This window comes from Ascaphus truei, chromosome 5 (genome assembly GCF_040206685.1).
Source record: "Ascaphus truei isolate aAscTru1 chromosome 5, aAscTru1.hap1, whole genome shotgun sequence".
NCBI lineage: Eukaryota > Metazoa > Chordata > Amphibia > Anura > Ascaphidae > Ascaphus > Ascaphus truei.
The window spans coordinates 79,410,405-79,425,223 of NC_134487.1; the positions used below are offsets into that span (position 1 = coordinate 79,410,405).

At 41.1% G+C, this 14,819-nt stretch overlaps 1 protein-coding gene across 1 annotated transcript in view; it reads right to left on the bottom strand.

Moving 5' to 3' along the window:
* YAF2 (YY1 associated factor 2) overlaps positions 1-14,819 on the bottom strand; it is a 30,177-nt gene that overhangs the window by 4,467 nt on the left and 10,891 nt on the right. The window contains exon 3 of the mRNA XM_075600083.1: positions 270-422. Within this exon, the coding sequence (XP_075456198.1) occupies positions 270-422 (153 nt within the window). The remainder of the gene's footprint in view (positions 1-269; positions 423-14,819) is intronic.

Sequence of the window (14,819 nt, forward strand, 5' to 3'; positions counted from 1 at the left end):
GAGCTGCCGTTTGCCTATTGGGCGATATGTCCTTACTCGCGAGTGTACTTAAAGTGAGTGTCCTTAAACCGGGGTATGCCTGTACACACAAAAAATATAGTGGGTTGTCTTGTGGCACACTTTGAAACTCTATTTTACCATGTGTTTAAAACAGAGTATGGAGCGTCACTTATAAAAACATCTATATAGATATTTAATACAGGAAAGGAAAAATCAGATTCTCTGCACAATACTCCTATATGAAACTTTTCCAAAAGAATAAAATGTACCTGGTTTTCTTATGACTGTTCTTTTTGATAGTTGTTTCCTTTTCACTCTTTTCCTTTTCTATTTTGTCTTTTTTCTCTTTCTTTGATTGCATGGGAGGCACAAATTGCTGTGTTACCTGCTGTGCAACTAACTGGGAAACAGGTCGAGGTTTCCTATATGAAGAAAAATACCGAATTATAGCTGCCATTTTGTAAACACTGTAGTAGCTGTACTCATGAACAGAAGGTATTTTGCAGGCAGGGATACCATTAAGAGTATCTACATCAGGGAAAGGCCAACTCCAGTCCTCAAGGGCCACCAACAGGTCACGTATTAGGGAGATTCCCACTTCAGGACAGGTGGCTTAATCAATGGCCCAAGCAGAATGACATCCACCTGTGCTTAAGCAGGGATAGCCTTAAAACCCGACCTGTAGGTGGCCCTTGAGGACTGGAGTTGGACACCCCTGTTCTACATCAACAACATATTTACATTTGCGTAGGAAATATCAGTGTTAAGTGTTGTAAGGAGACAGCCAGGTAGTAAGAGATAAATAAGGGCAGATATAAGCTGCCACCAACAGCATTTGCTGCTGGAGTAAGGCTACGGCCCCAGTCTTCCCTACTGCATGCACGCCTGGTGGCACGTGCAGGGACTACAGCCGCTATCGGCAGTCTGTAGGGGAGATCTAGGGGGTGCGGGGCCATGACAGGGCATATCTGCCCAGCCACTGGTTGCGTGCAGCCACGTGTCCGCTGCGCATCGCTTTGTGAGCCCACAGAGACACACAACCACCGGGGCCTGCCCCATAGAGGCCTGTGGTGTGTGGCGTGCACGCCGCCGTCAGCCTAAAGGAGTTCCAGTTATGAAATAGCTCTAGAGCTACACAGATCTAGAGATCGAGCGAGACAGACAGGACAGACAGAGAGACAGACCGTTGACTCTTTCAGTGAACTTCTGTAAAATGAACAACAAAAAATAAATTGCTTGACATTCAGACAAGTGCTTTTCACGTATAGTACTTCTGTAATTATGACGTGACCAGAGCAGCAACAGACGTTACTAATCAAATCACTTGCTCCCAATATGACAGCACAGTTGTTCAGCACTCTGTAACCAAATAATGTAACAGTGAGGTGTTCTATGATGGGGAGCAAAACAAAACACCCTTTATTTTTGAGGTGCTTTGTGAAATATAAAAGCAAGTATTAAAAACGGATGTAAAAAGCCTATGTCCTTCTATACCACTAACACATGATTAAACAAAAAGAGAAACTAAAAGGATTTATTTCATCACTAGATTGTATATTTCCCGCCTTTATTTCCTCTTTGCAAATCCTTGCTGACCAGTGCAGCTCCTGCCTCATTTCTCTCTCTATTGTAAGAATTGCTGGGTTTGTTTGGTTTTGGGTGTGAAAGCACATTTACAGGAAAATATCTGAAAGCCATGAGTGTGAAACATGAATATGTTTTCAATGTCATGTTTATGTTCCAAAATAAAATCTTACTTAATATGTAGCTTCATTTTGGCTAAATGTTCTTGGTCAAACTCTGAATCTATATTAAACAAGCATGCTCTATTTTTAACACTTTTTTTGCGTTGGTAGAAGTAGACAGGAAAAGTGTCTTGGGTCCATTTGCTAGGAATGCAGCATGCTGCGAGTATGTGAAGCTAATGTTTTGCTTTACGTACTATACTCAAATTATTTATGTATAACTTTTTTTTACACGACTGGCCACTGAAAAGCTGTTTACATTATGGCAAAGATCGGGCTAAGAAAAACAAAGATATTTTACAATAAAAAAGGATTCATGCACGCAATTTATGCAGCAGTGATATTTAAAAAAAAAAAAATACCAACAACACTTCATACAAGTAAAGCATGTTAGGGCACAACTCACAACCCCGCTTAATAAAAGTAGATACACAAGTAATATGGCAGTGCTTTTTTATATGTCTTGGGGGCAGTGGAAGGGTTAAGAGACCTTTTTGCCCTTTCCAACGTGGTTTTTATTTTTACAATCTGATGCTTCGGATAGCAGTCATAAGTATCAGAAATATCAATTGTCTGGAAGGTTAAAATTAATCTCTTCTCAGAGCCCATTGCAGTCGAAATGTTACCAGGGTAACCCTCAGAAGCTAGAGATCAAGAAAATCGTAATTAAAGCAGCACGTGTGTGTGTGTGAAACAAATAAAATAGGATTTAAAATAAAGACATAGTAGAGACTACTGTGGGAAACAAAAAGCAAGAGCATATCATACAGCTGTGGAAAAACACCAGGTGTGTAAAGGGAATTACTGAGAAAAGCCACATAAGAAAAAATGAACAGACTGGCATTTAAAAATGCTGTTGAAATAAATGTCAATCATCTCCCACCTTACAAATGTAAGTTTAAAACTTTATACTATATCCACAGTGAGTTTACCAACAGCAAACTGGACCAATTTATTTGCTCCTGGTAATCCGTTAAGGTGCAGATCCACATAGCAATATTTATGGAAGTATTTAAAGTATGTCTATTAGCGTTACAAAGTTTGCCCCAAATGCCTGTCAAACATTACAGTTCTAGTCTACAGTAAAGCTATTGTCAGCGCTAGGACTATCTGGTAGAGGAATTGATTGAAGACTCATATCCCAAGCCTGAAAACATGATTTCCCCAATGGTCCTCACCAAACAAGATTTGCAATGATTGTTTTTTCTATTTGCAAAAAACATCTGAATATATGAACACTCCAAGTGTATGTGAACAAAATAAAACAAATAAGTACACAGTTTGCATAAAATTTTTTTGGGACAAAATAGGCTGACAAGCCACTACAGAGGTGGCATTTAACAGATCTACAGGTGTAACAGAGATTATTGCTCCCACTGGCACGTTAGGGTGAGATATTTTGCGATATTCTGTTATCACTGCCACTGAATCCTATTGAAACTGAGATAATCTGCATTTAATGTGATATGCTGTGTTCTCATACTTCTTACTTTCCCACTGTTGCATACATTGTAAAACTTTTAAAGTGTGTTATGACAATGTAAATGCAAACACCCAGGGCTCGAGAAAAAATACCAAACAAGAACAGAATCCCAGTAAATGGCACTCTGTATCATAGAATCATTATTTCAGATTACAATGCAAAGAACAGAAAATAAACACTATAAACGTCTCTGCCTGCAGACACAGGATATCTGCTCTAACTGTAACCTGGGGTACTGGTGGATCCTAGATAGATATGATATGGACACAAATGAATGATCTATGTGATTTCCACAAGTGATGCAATAAATTCAGCTGTCTACAATTGATTCATCTGGTCAGTCTCCTGTTGGATAACGAACACAATGCCTGGTAAGTACTGTAACCATTATCACTGTAGGCCGCAGCTTCTAATAATAATAATTGTTTTTTCTTGTATAGCGCTGCTAGTTTTACGTAGCGCTTTACAGAGACATTTTGCAGGCACAGGTCCCTGACCTTTGGAGCTTACAATCTATGTTTTTTGGTGCCTGAGGCACAGGGAGATAAAGTGACTTGCCCAAGGTCACAGGAGCCGACACCAGGAATTCCCCTGCTTCAAACTCAGTGCCAGTCAGTGTCTTTACTCACTGAGCCGCTCCTTCCTTAATCCTGTACAGTATGGGCACCCAGAATAGAACACTGCTGTTTGCCAAAGTCGTGCCACACAATGCCTTGTATACGCTATGAAAGGCATTTTGGGACACGACTTTAGCAACTGTTTCCTTACACTTTCTTTAGTATTTGCAGTCTTTACTATGCTAACTGGAAGTAGAGTCCCTTGGGAGAAAAGAGGTGCACTGTTGTATTCATATAAGGGCTGGATCGTATCAAAATAAAAGCAATTTATTGGGCTGTTGGCAATATCATAAAAAAGGTCAAAGGACCTCTGATGTGTTTCGTGCCTATGGGCTTTGACAAAATGCATATTAGGCGCAAAACGCATCAGAGGTCCTTTTTGCCTGTCCCCTGTTTGCAACATCATAAAAAAGGTAAATCAGCCCAATAAATTGATTTTGATACGAGCCCTTATATGAATACAACAGTGCACCTCTTTTCTCCCAAGGGACTCTACTTTCTGCTTGCAGTGAAATAATGGGAGCACGCTGCCTCCGGATACCAACCAGCATGGTCATGGAATTGGAAATGATTACATGGTTTCCAAGAACTTATTATAGTTCACCCTCTCTATCCACCTTTAAGACTCACCTTAAGACACACTTGCTTAAAGAAGCATACGAATAGCACTGTGAACATTCTGAACACATGATACATAAAGCTTGGCCCCCTGCAGACGCACTTACCAGAACTCCCTCCTACTGTCTCTGTACGTTCTCCCTACCTACCAATTAGATTGTGATCTCCTCGGGGCAGGGACTCCTCTTCCTTAATGTTATGTTTATGTCTAAAGCACTTATTCCCATGATCTGTTATTTATATTATCTGTTATTTATTCGATTACCACATGTATTACTACTGTGAAGCGCTATGTACATTAATGGCGCTATATAAATAAAGACATACATACATACATACATGATTGAATTACATGTTCTCAATTCTAACTCCATGGAGGTGTTATCTTTGTGTTGTATCATTTTGGATGTTGCGCTGGCTTCTCTGTTTTTGTTTGTTATCTTTAGCGTACCGAGGGAGTCCGAGCAGGCCATCTTTGTGGCGGGCTTCTGTCATTCCCCTCAGCGCAATCAGATCCACCTGTGACCTCTGGAGTATTATTGACCTCATATGAATACAATCTTTGATGTGGATTCGGAACAACTTTAATGTCTTGATCAGTGCAACCATGACATGCATAATACATGAATGAACATACAAATATCCCCATCAACTCTAGAGCACTGGAATTGAACCCTGGTCCTTTTTTCTTCTATTTACTATGCCGACCCCTGAGTGGACCAATGCAGCTAGATTACATATTTTGAGTGCTGCAAATATTGGGGAACAGATGTGCAATAATATTTGTCATGTTACATATCTGAGACTTCACTGTGATCCAACACGTCTGACCTACTTAAAAGGTCAATTGGGACTCAAAGATTATTTATTATTATGATCCACCATTCTATATGCCTTGCGTACATGCAAAAACAATACCTTTCAGTGCACACATTGAAGCTCAAGACCCTATACAGACTTTCCAATAAAATGGAAGCACTCTTCCATGTAACACTTTGATACTTGTTTTGAGTCCATAATTTACTACACATACAACTGTTAGATGAAGAAAAAAACCTTCACTGTAAAGTGTGTAATAAAGACAAACATCAAAACGTTTATGTACAGAGGGTTTCCAAGCCTGTATCCATTCTCTGAAATATCACTGTGTAAACTGCAAATACCCTTGACGAAGGCATGCAAATGAGCAGTTTGAGCATCTTAGTTCTTTTGTCAATTCTAGTTTTCCAAAAGCAGATCATGGAATATGTATGACCTATAGCTTCTATTATAGGTCATTACGGAGCTTATAAGAAAAGAAATACAGCAGCAGTTCCAACGTTAACAAGATTGTGGCTAAATTGTAAAATAATTTTTCACAGAATCTACACCTCTTCAAAAATGTTTGTTCATCAATATTTCTTCACAATATAAAACTACCGAAGGATTTCACAATGAACGCGATCATGTCAACAGGAATTATAAACACCACCTCTATTAGAAAATACAAGAAAAACATTGCCTTTTCATCACTGCTTTTTTTAATTCCTTTGAATATTTAGCAGTTTTCATACCTATCCTATCAGCAAAACCTGGTCAGCACTGTGTATAATATGTTGGCTTTTTATCACAAACTAGAAGCCAATGAAGAAATGAGCAAATCTGTAGCATTTTTATATACTTCCACAGACCATCGACATTAGCTGCAGTGCTCTCATGCAAAATAGGCATCTGTGATCCAAGTGTAAACAGAGAAACCCTTTGTGCTGGGCTGTTAGCAAGAGGTTCAGGTAGCATCATCAACAATGTATGATAAGCACAGGTGGACTACCAAGGTCAACCAAAAGAGTGAGGGGGAAAAAATGGTAGGCCTAAAGTATGTTATTTGTTTCTATCTCAAATGTGCTTAAAAAAAAAAAAATTATAATTTATTTCATTTTTTAACTAAAATTAAAGCAGTTTATCACAGGGGCACGCAAACTTCTTGAGCTGCGGCCCCCTTCCCGGAAGCCGCAGCGTTCGCGTCCCTCTCTCCCAATGGCTCAGCATCAAATGACGTCGCGGGTCATGTGATGTCACATGACCCCATCGCGTCATTTGACGCTTGTTGCCATGGCGAAGCGTGATGTAACATGACCCCGCGGCGTCATTTGCCATGGCGACGCCTCGCCGAAGACCCGGCTGGCAGCAGGTAAGTGAGTTACAGAGGCCGCACGCCTCCCCCGGCATTTAATTCAAATGCTTGGGGAAAAGCTCTGGGCCTTTAACCGCCGCGTCCCCCTAGAAATTCTCCAGCCCAACCCGGGGTTGCGTGCCCCCCAGTTTGCGCACCGCTGGTTTATCATACATGTTTTCTAAGACACTAATGAGAAGGACTTTAAAAAATTAAAAAAAGACAGGCTGTGGTGCCTCTGCAGGAGGTTGGCTGGCTGGCCTCATCTGTGAAAAGCCATCTGGAAAATAGGGCACGATATGCTTTAAGGCAGTGATTAAACAGGGACACTGCCTCAAGGTTTAGTTTTCTGCACATAAAACCATATGTGATCTGTAACCGTGTTCTCATTTAATCAGCTTTTATGGGATAAAAGAATAGCTTGAAATATACTTAGTGGATTCAATCCAAGTCGGCTTGATTTGTTATATATATATAAAAAAAAAAATGCACATTTTGGCAGCGAAGAAAGAAACCATACATACAAAAGTACACCCAATATCCTGTTCCTTGTGGCAGAGATCTCCAATCAGCAGCTGAAGTAGCATCATGGTAATATGCTGTTATAGGCTCATGTTAGTTGTACTGCACTACAAAATATTTTGGTGCCTTATAACTAAAACAATTCATGCGCCAAAAAGACGTTGCAGTAACTTGGAATAAATGTTTGAGATAGGATTTAGCTTATCAGAATAAAAAATATATACATGTAGGTGCTCATATGTATTGGTAATTATAGAAAATAAACAGCATACATAAATAAAAACAAGGGAACACACACATCACCACCAACAGGCAGCTACATTTAACAGGAGCATCTTAATAATAATAAAGCAGGCCAATGAAAATTGTATGCAGCCAAGTTACACGATTAGGCCGTTTATTGTGGGAAGCCTGGCCCAGGTATCCTCCACCCTTTTAATGAAGAACTCTTTACTGAAATGTCTAACACCATAAGAGAGACTTTCCTTCCCTCCATTTCAAAACCTAAATATAGTATAAGCACCCATCATATTACTCTATCTCCTTTAGCGTACGACAGAGGTTTTCAATCTTCCCTTGATTAAGGAACCCTAGAATTATATTGTGAAATTCTGGGGAACCCCGACCCTCTCTCCATTCTTCCCCTCCCATTGTCACTATTTTCCCCTTTCTCCCCAACCCTACACCTCACAGTGAGGAAGCCTCCCGTGCTGCGCCGGTCATTATCTCCCTCCTCCGGTCGAGCCAAGATGGACCCGACTTCCAGCATCGACCAGAGGAGGGAGATGAATGCCGGGACACTGTTGCGCCGCCAGGTCACCAGGCCTGGGACAGTTCGGACACTTGTCCCGGTCCGGTCCTTCTCCCCCCCACCCGTTGAACCCTCGAGGGGAACCCCGGTTGAAAATTACCTGTATAGAATATACACATTCAATGTATAGATCATAAACATGTTATCATATATACACACACACACACACACACACACACACACACACACACACACACGAAAATGTGGCATCCAGGATTTGAGTTGAGCCTTTTAAACAATTTGTCAAATGTTGACTGCAATTTCTTTCTGCCGACATAACACTGGAAAAATACAGACGACCAGAGAATACACAAACCAAAAGCTAAGGTAATGATAACCTAGAGATAACTTATTTATATGCCCCTTATAAATCCTTCCTCATCTCCTTCCTGTAACTGAGAAATATGTTTGTTAGTAAATCAATAATATATTTTTGGTAGGTTTGTTATCTATTTGCTTTTACACATTTTACTAGGTTGTATTCCCATATGCATCTAATGTGGTGTTTGAGGTCATCTCAAAAAATCAGGAAATAATGCAGAATAGATGTATTAAAATCATACCATTTTTAAATGTGAAATATATAAATACACACAAAGGGAATTTCACAACTTAGGAAAATCATTGCAAGAAACTGCCGTCTTATTTGTGGTCATAAGTTGCAAAATGCAAACACTTGTAATTAAGGCTGCATAATTCCCACATAAAAAAAGTACACATTTTTAAAGTGAGGCCCTAGACCAGCGGTGCGCAAACTGGGAGGCACGACTCCCCCCCGGGGGAGGGGGGGGTCGAGGGGGAGACTGAGTGGGGGGTCGCGGGGTTTACGGAGGCCCCGTGCGCTTCTGTAAACCTAACTTACCTTGGCTCCGGCGGCTTCTCACACGCGTCGCTATGGCAACGCAGTCAAATGAGGCCGTGAGGTCATGTGACGGCACGCTGCTATGGCAACATGACGTCATGACGCCGGAGCGGGGGGCGCGGAGGTGAGGGGACCGCCGGCAGGGGGGTGCATGGAAAAAAAGTTTGCGCCTCCCTGCCCTAGACCACAGGGGTGGAAAATTCCCAAGCACTTGGCACCTGTGAGGTGTGCAGTGACAACTGACCTATCAATCAAACGCCTCTGAGTGAGGGGGTGGGGGAAGAAAGCAGGAGGCAGCATAGGCTGTGATGGTGAAGTTGTAACTGGGCTCACTAATAAAGGTTAAGCCCATTTGGTTACCTCTGATCCATGTTTTGGGGTTCAGGAGTGTCAGCTCATAGACCCAACTGTTGTAAAAAGCATTACCTGTAATTATGCGACAATAAAGAATTTTTGTATTTTTACCTTTCATGGTATGCCAGCAAGTAGGGATTGCTGTGGTATGAGTTTCAGGGGGGGATTTGCAGAGAAAGAAAGAACCGGTATTGGGATCTGGGGATACTCCAAGCTTCAAGGTTGTGAGGGGACTTTTAAAAGTTCAGTCCTAAGTTTATTGTATAAAGTGTGGGGAATACAGCTTCTTATTCTATTTCCCATAACCCACAGACTTAGGATATTATTAAAGTGTATATTTTATTAAACTGTGTGTTAAAACATATGCTTGTGCACAGAGATGAGCTGGGACTTTCAGACCAACTTGGGTCAACATCCTGAGATCAATGGACGCTATTTGCATGTCCATTTGCCCCCCCACCAGACAGGCAGGAGCCTGTCACACGGGTGGCATTGAGGGAATCAAGGCCAGAAGTGCCAAATTGCCCCTGCCCCTTGGTTCATTCAGATTTCCAGATAACCCTGTTGTGTCTACCATCTTGTCTCTGATTGGCTGCAGAGAAATTTCTCACGCTTTGGATTGGGCTATAGTATTTTTTTGAAAGAAAGTCAGATGTAATATAACCCCTTGCACCCATGAGATAGGGGGTTCTCAGGTGTTTTCCAGTCCTCTAAGATTCTAAGTTTCCAGTCTCCAGCAAGAAAAGGGCTCCTTCAGTGAAAAGCTGCCTGGAATATTTTCTGTCCTGTTTTTGTAACTGTTATTAGGGATATGATTCCCTGCAGCTAGGAGAGTCTAGGTTGTTACCCCAGTTCCCAAGTAAGTGTGTCTATTTGCTGTAGTTTGTGTAACGTTGTGTGTTTGCCTTTTCCTGTGAATTAATGTACAATTTATTTCATTAACTCGTTTTGCTCAATGCATGATCCTGGTAAAAAGGTGTAAATGGCCTGGTCTCCTGTGACAGAGGTGCGCAAGGGCTGGGGGCGGAGCGCTTCAGTACTTTGCCTGCCCCTGATCACAATGCACTTAGGCTGCACTTCTAGCCCTCGTGACGTTGCGTGAAAACAAGTCTATAGGAGCGACGCGACGGCTTGGTTGCGATCGCTGGAAGGCAATTAAAATTGATTTTTCCGTGACGTCAGCGGCCATATGAGCGGTTTAGCCAATGAGGGAAAACCGCTCACGGCCACACCCTCCGATCGCCATCTCTTGCTAACACTATAAGCAAAAATCGCTGCTACAACGGCGATGGATGACGTCACGCCGCCGTAGCAAGGACTATAAGCGGCCTTACTGGGCGGGAGTGTCTGTGCAACCAGGTGTCTCTCAGACACAGAGCCACCGACGGGTGGACGAGGGGTAGTTGGATCGCCCCTCCCCTCCTCGTGTCGCTTAACAAAATGCATTGTTCTAACGTTTTTTGGGTTCCTAAGTATTTAATGTTTTTGCCCATGCCTGTCCTAGACATACTACGTCTGCTTCAGCATCTTTTCACATTAATTCAATTGGCTATGTCCCAAAAATATTAATAACTTTTAAGGCTGATATTCCAACCTTTTTGTTCACAGTCTTGTTTGGGGTTTTTACAACCTCTATTGACTTTAAAACATCATCAATTGTCAATATTTGACCTGCATTATGCTACTTACCACTGTCAAAGCACTACTATAATCACATAGTACATTACAAGTTATTGAACACCACTGCAGGCAGAGGAAAGCACATTGCATTCCCTGAGGAATTTCTAATCCAGGGGAAATTCATCAGAAGATTAAACATGTACGGCGATAAGGACAGAGATCTTCTGCTATAATTTGGGTTGCAGAAAACAGCCAAAGGGGAATTGTTGTGATGCCAGAATACCTACGAGGAAACGGTTTAATCATATTTTCTTCCCCATATGCTTAATTTTGTCTTTTTAGAACCTAAAGCTTTCGTCTGAAACAAAAAGGCCTTTAATGGTTAAATGCGCATTTACAGGTGGAGTGAATCTTTTCAATTTTATTTGGCATGCCGAAATAATTAAATATCCAGTACCCAGGATAATGCAATTTATTGAAATTGATATAATTTGCCTTTCTTGTGACCATCAAAAATGTACAAATAAAATACTGATGGGGCAGTGGCACAGAGGGACAAATAAACATGTAAGAAATGTTTCAAAACATCGAATAGAAGTAAATATATGCCTCCTCAAAAACATCATTTTATCATATAAAACCATCACCAGTTCATAATCATAGCCACCACAGAACCTTATTTCAGTCAAGTGTTTTGATAAAAAGCCGTAGAGTACAGTATTAACTGTTCCAAGGAGCTCTCCACCACAAGAGATTTTGCAAAGTTTGTGGCTGCAAAATGTATTTGGGCTGTAATGTTTATAGCAATGTTTAAAGCAGAAATACAGATTTCATTTTTTTTTTTACTACCAGTTTGAAGCAAGGGTTCTCCGGAGCTGAACTGTGTTCATTTCAGCTCTGGGGACCCACTTCTTCAGAGATAGTTACCTCCGAAGAGGGTGCCGGTATATCTGTGGAGTTTAAATGTCCCAGTCACCCAGGCTAATAGGAAGCCGCACAGATGACGCCACAGCTTCCTATTGGCCCGCGTGACGTGGAACATTTAAACGCCGCCATTTCATTATTCACACAGTTCCCTGGGTGCATAAATAGCAGCACCCCTACAAAAGTATGTATCTGGAAGCAGAGGGTCCCAGCAGATTACATGAACACAGGTCAGCTCGTGAGACCCCTGCTTCAAAACTGTAAAAAAAAAAAAAAAAATACACCACTTTGAAAAACTGTATCTTAAAGCAGCAATACAGGTTATCTATATAGATCACAATTCCTATTTGGTGAATGTCAAAAAGAACGATCCTGCACTCCTACCAATTAAGCTAAAATAAAATTGTGATCTCACGAATAAGGGTTATTTCGTTAAACTCTTTGGCCAAAGCGTTATAAGCCTGCAGCCAACGTCAAGGCATAACCGAATTGCAGGTACCTACACTGAATATACAGTATGTAATTATTGTCCCTTGGACAAGTGAAAAATGTGAGAAAGCCCATAAGGGGTTAAATAAAGCATATGCTTTTGTGAGTTGTGCAATTAAAAACTGGCTAAAGCCAGTATCATAGTTACCTTACTATAGAGGTAAACTGTGGGTGCACAAATTCCCTGGTGTGAATATAATAAAACTTACATATATTTCTTTCTTTCTGCAGCCTTATACTGTACATTCACCTACTCTTATTCCAGAGATCACCATTATATTTTAGCCTAATTAGTACGAGCGCAGGAATCGTTCTTTTTGTTTTTCTATATGTAAGGCCTATCTTTTTACCAGCAGCAAAGTTCTATAGGGAGGAGTGAGATCATTTGTATAGTCTATTTGGTGAAAGTGCATCATTTTTATCTCAAACTTCATTGATTGTCAATTTTAGTTACTGCTGCTTGCATGGACCCCAATAGTTAGTGGTACAGAAGACAGAAAGGGCAGATTGTAAGCCAGGTAAAACCCACCACAAACTTCGGGTTTTGCAAACATTTGAATCGTTGATTGTCAAAAGATACCGCAATCATTATTTCAGTACGGGTCTGTGTGATACTGCACATTTAACATAAAATTCTCATCTATTAACTAGAATCAAAAATCAAATAAATGATATTTACATTGTATATCTTGACAAAGGTCCGAGGCAGGACCGAAACCTAGCCGATGCAATAAAAACATTTTATATTTCACCAAGATGACTGGACTGCCTGGATATCTTCTTGTTTACTGTACATGAGTTCTCTCTGGCTCACTGGATTCATGAGCACACGTGGCAGATCAACAATACAGCAAGTGCTCCTTTTCTAGTAGATTATATACTGCCGACCCACATCCCATGTCAACCTCTAGACCAGGAGTGGCCAACTACCGTCAAGGGCCATCAACAGGTCAGATTTAAGGATATCCCTGCTTCAGGTGGCACAGTTAATGAAAGTCACTGATTGAGCCACCTGTGCTGATGCAGGGATATCCTTAAAAGCTGACCTGCTGGTGACCATTGAGGACTGGAGTTGGCCACCCCTGCTCTAGACAGTCAACAGAAAATAGTTCAGTTCATGTAAAGGACCACACATGTTCTGGGGATTGACCGATGCACCAGGAAAACAAGCTAGCAAACACGTGCATCTATATACTGTGTAGTAGCTGCTATTCCAATCAGTTTCACCATAGTCTTCTAGGATTTGCCAATCACATAATGCCACCTCCAGTTAGAGTTGGGCAATAACAAAACATGGCTCACAATCATTTTAAGAAATTTATAGTGATAAATATCGTTATCACAAGTCAATTTGGAAGGTATTTAGCTTTAACATTTATTTACAAGTTAAGGTGTTTTTAAATATATTATACTTCTGCCTATCACTGAACAAGAGAGATTGGGGAAGGATAGGGAAGAAGAGCAAGGGAGAAAACCGGTAGGGGAAGGGATGGTTGCCGAGATCACTGAAGGATGGAGAGTGAAGGAGGGTGCTAGCCTTCCTATTACATTGGCAGATATGACGTCTATGAGGCTGCCAAGTCTTAAACTGCATGACATTAACTGTCCCAAAAATCTAATTGACTCCCATGTGTGACTGACCGTATCACGATAATAACAAAATGGCAAAATCGACTTAGCATTCTTTTCGTGATATTACTATCATATTGGTATATTGCCCAACAGCACTTGTGAGCACATGACAGATATGCAACCAGGGTTAATACTCGTGGCTATGCTAACCCAGTGGTGTGCAAACTGGGGGGCGTTACGCTAAAAGAGGCTCCGCGCTAGGCCTCTGTAAGTTCCCTTACCTGGTCTCCGACGGCTTCGAGTCACCATGGCAACACAGCATCAAATGACAACGCTGCGTCAAATGACGCCTGAGACAAGGTAAGGGGCAAGGAAGGGGGCGCGCAAACGGGGAGGAGAGCTGGCTTGGGTGCGCAGACAAAGGTTTGCGCACCCCTGCTCTAGCCAACTCACCTGTCTCCTGCACAAGGTACTTTTAATGAGTTAATATTAACCCCTTACTCAATTGCAAATATATCTATCTTCCACCACCACGAAGAAGAAATATACAAAATGTAATTAATATACATCTGCCAGGGTCTCAAGTCCCTGTTTATTGTAGAAAAAAAAAGCTATGCACTTAACACACAAAAATCTATTGTAGCAAAATATGTGCCCAAAAATTTAAATTATTCTCTACAGAGCATGCAACAGTTCAGAGCCCAAAGCATTACGTATTGAATTATAATTTCATAATGCTAGGGCAAAACCATTCTTCTCCCATTGAAAACATAAGCTGACCCCTGTGAATCAGCTGCTATGTTGACGGTTTTACGACGTAGAAAATAAAACCTCCCCTTTTTACGTTTAAAAAAGGTGTTTAGATATGAGGTCTTTCATCTATCTTAATTCCTCGAATACTTAGACACACGTGAGTCATACCAATAGATTAAGGCGAATTTGACGAATGTAACAAGACTAATTTTTGACCGACTTGCTCCTACATTTGAGTGACATGGATATCTGTCCCATATCACCTACTAGAAATAAAGTGTTTGGCCTTATCGCATT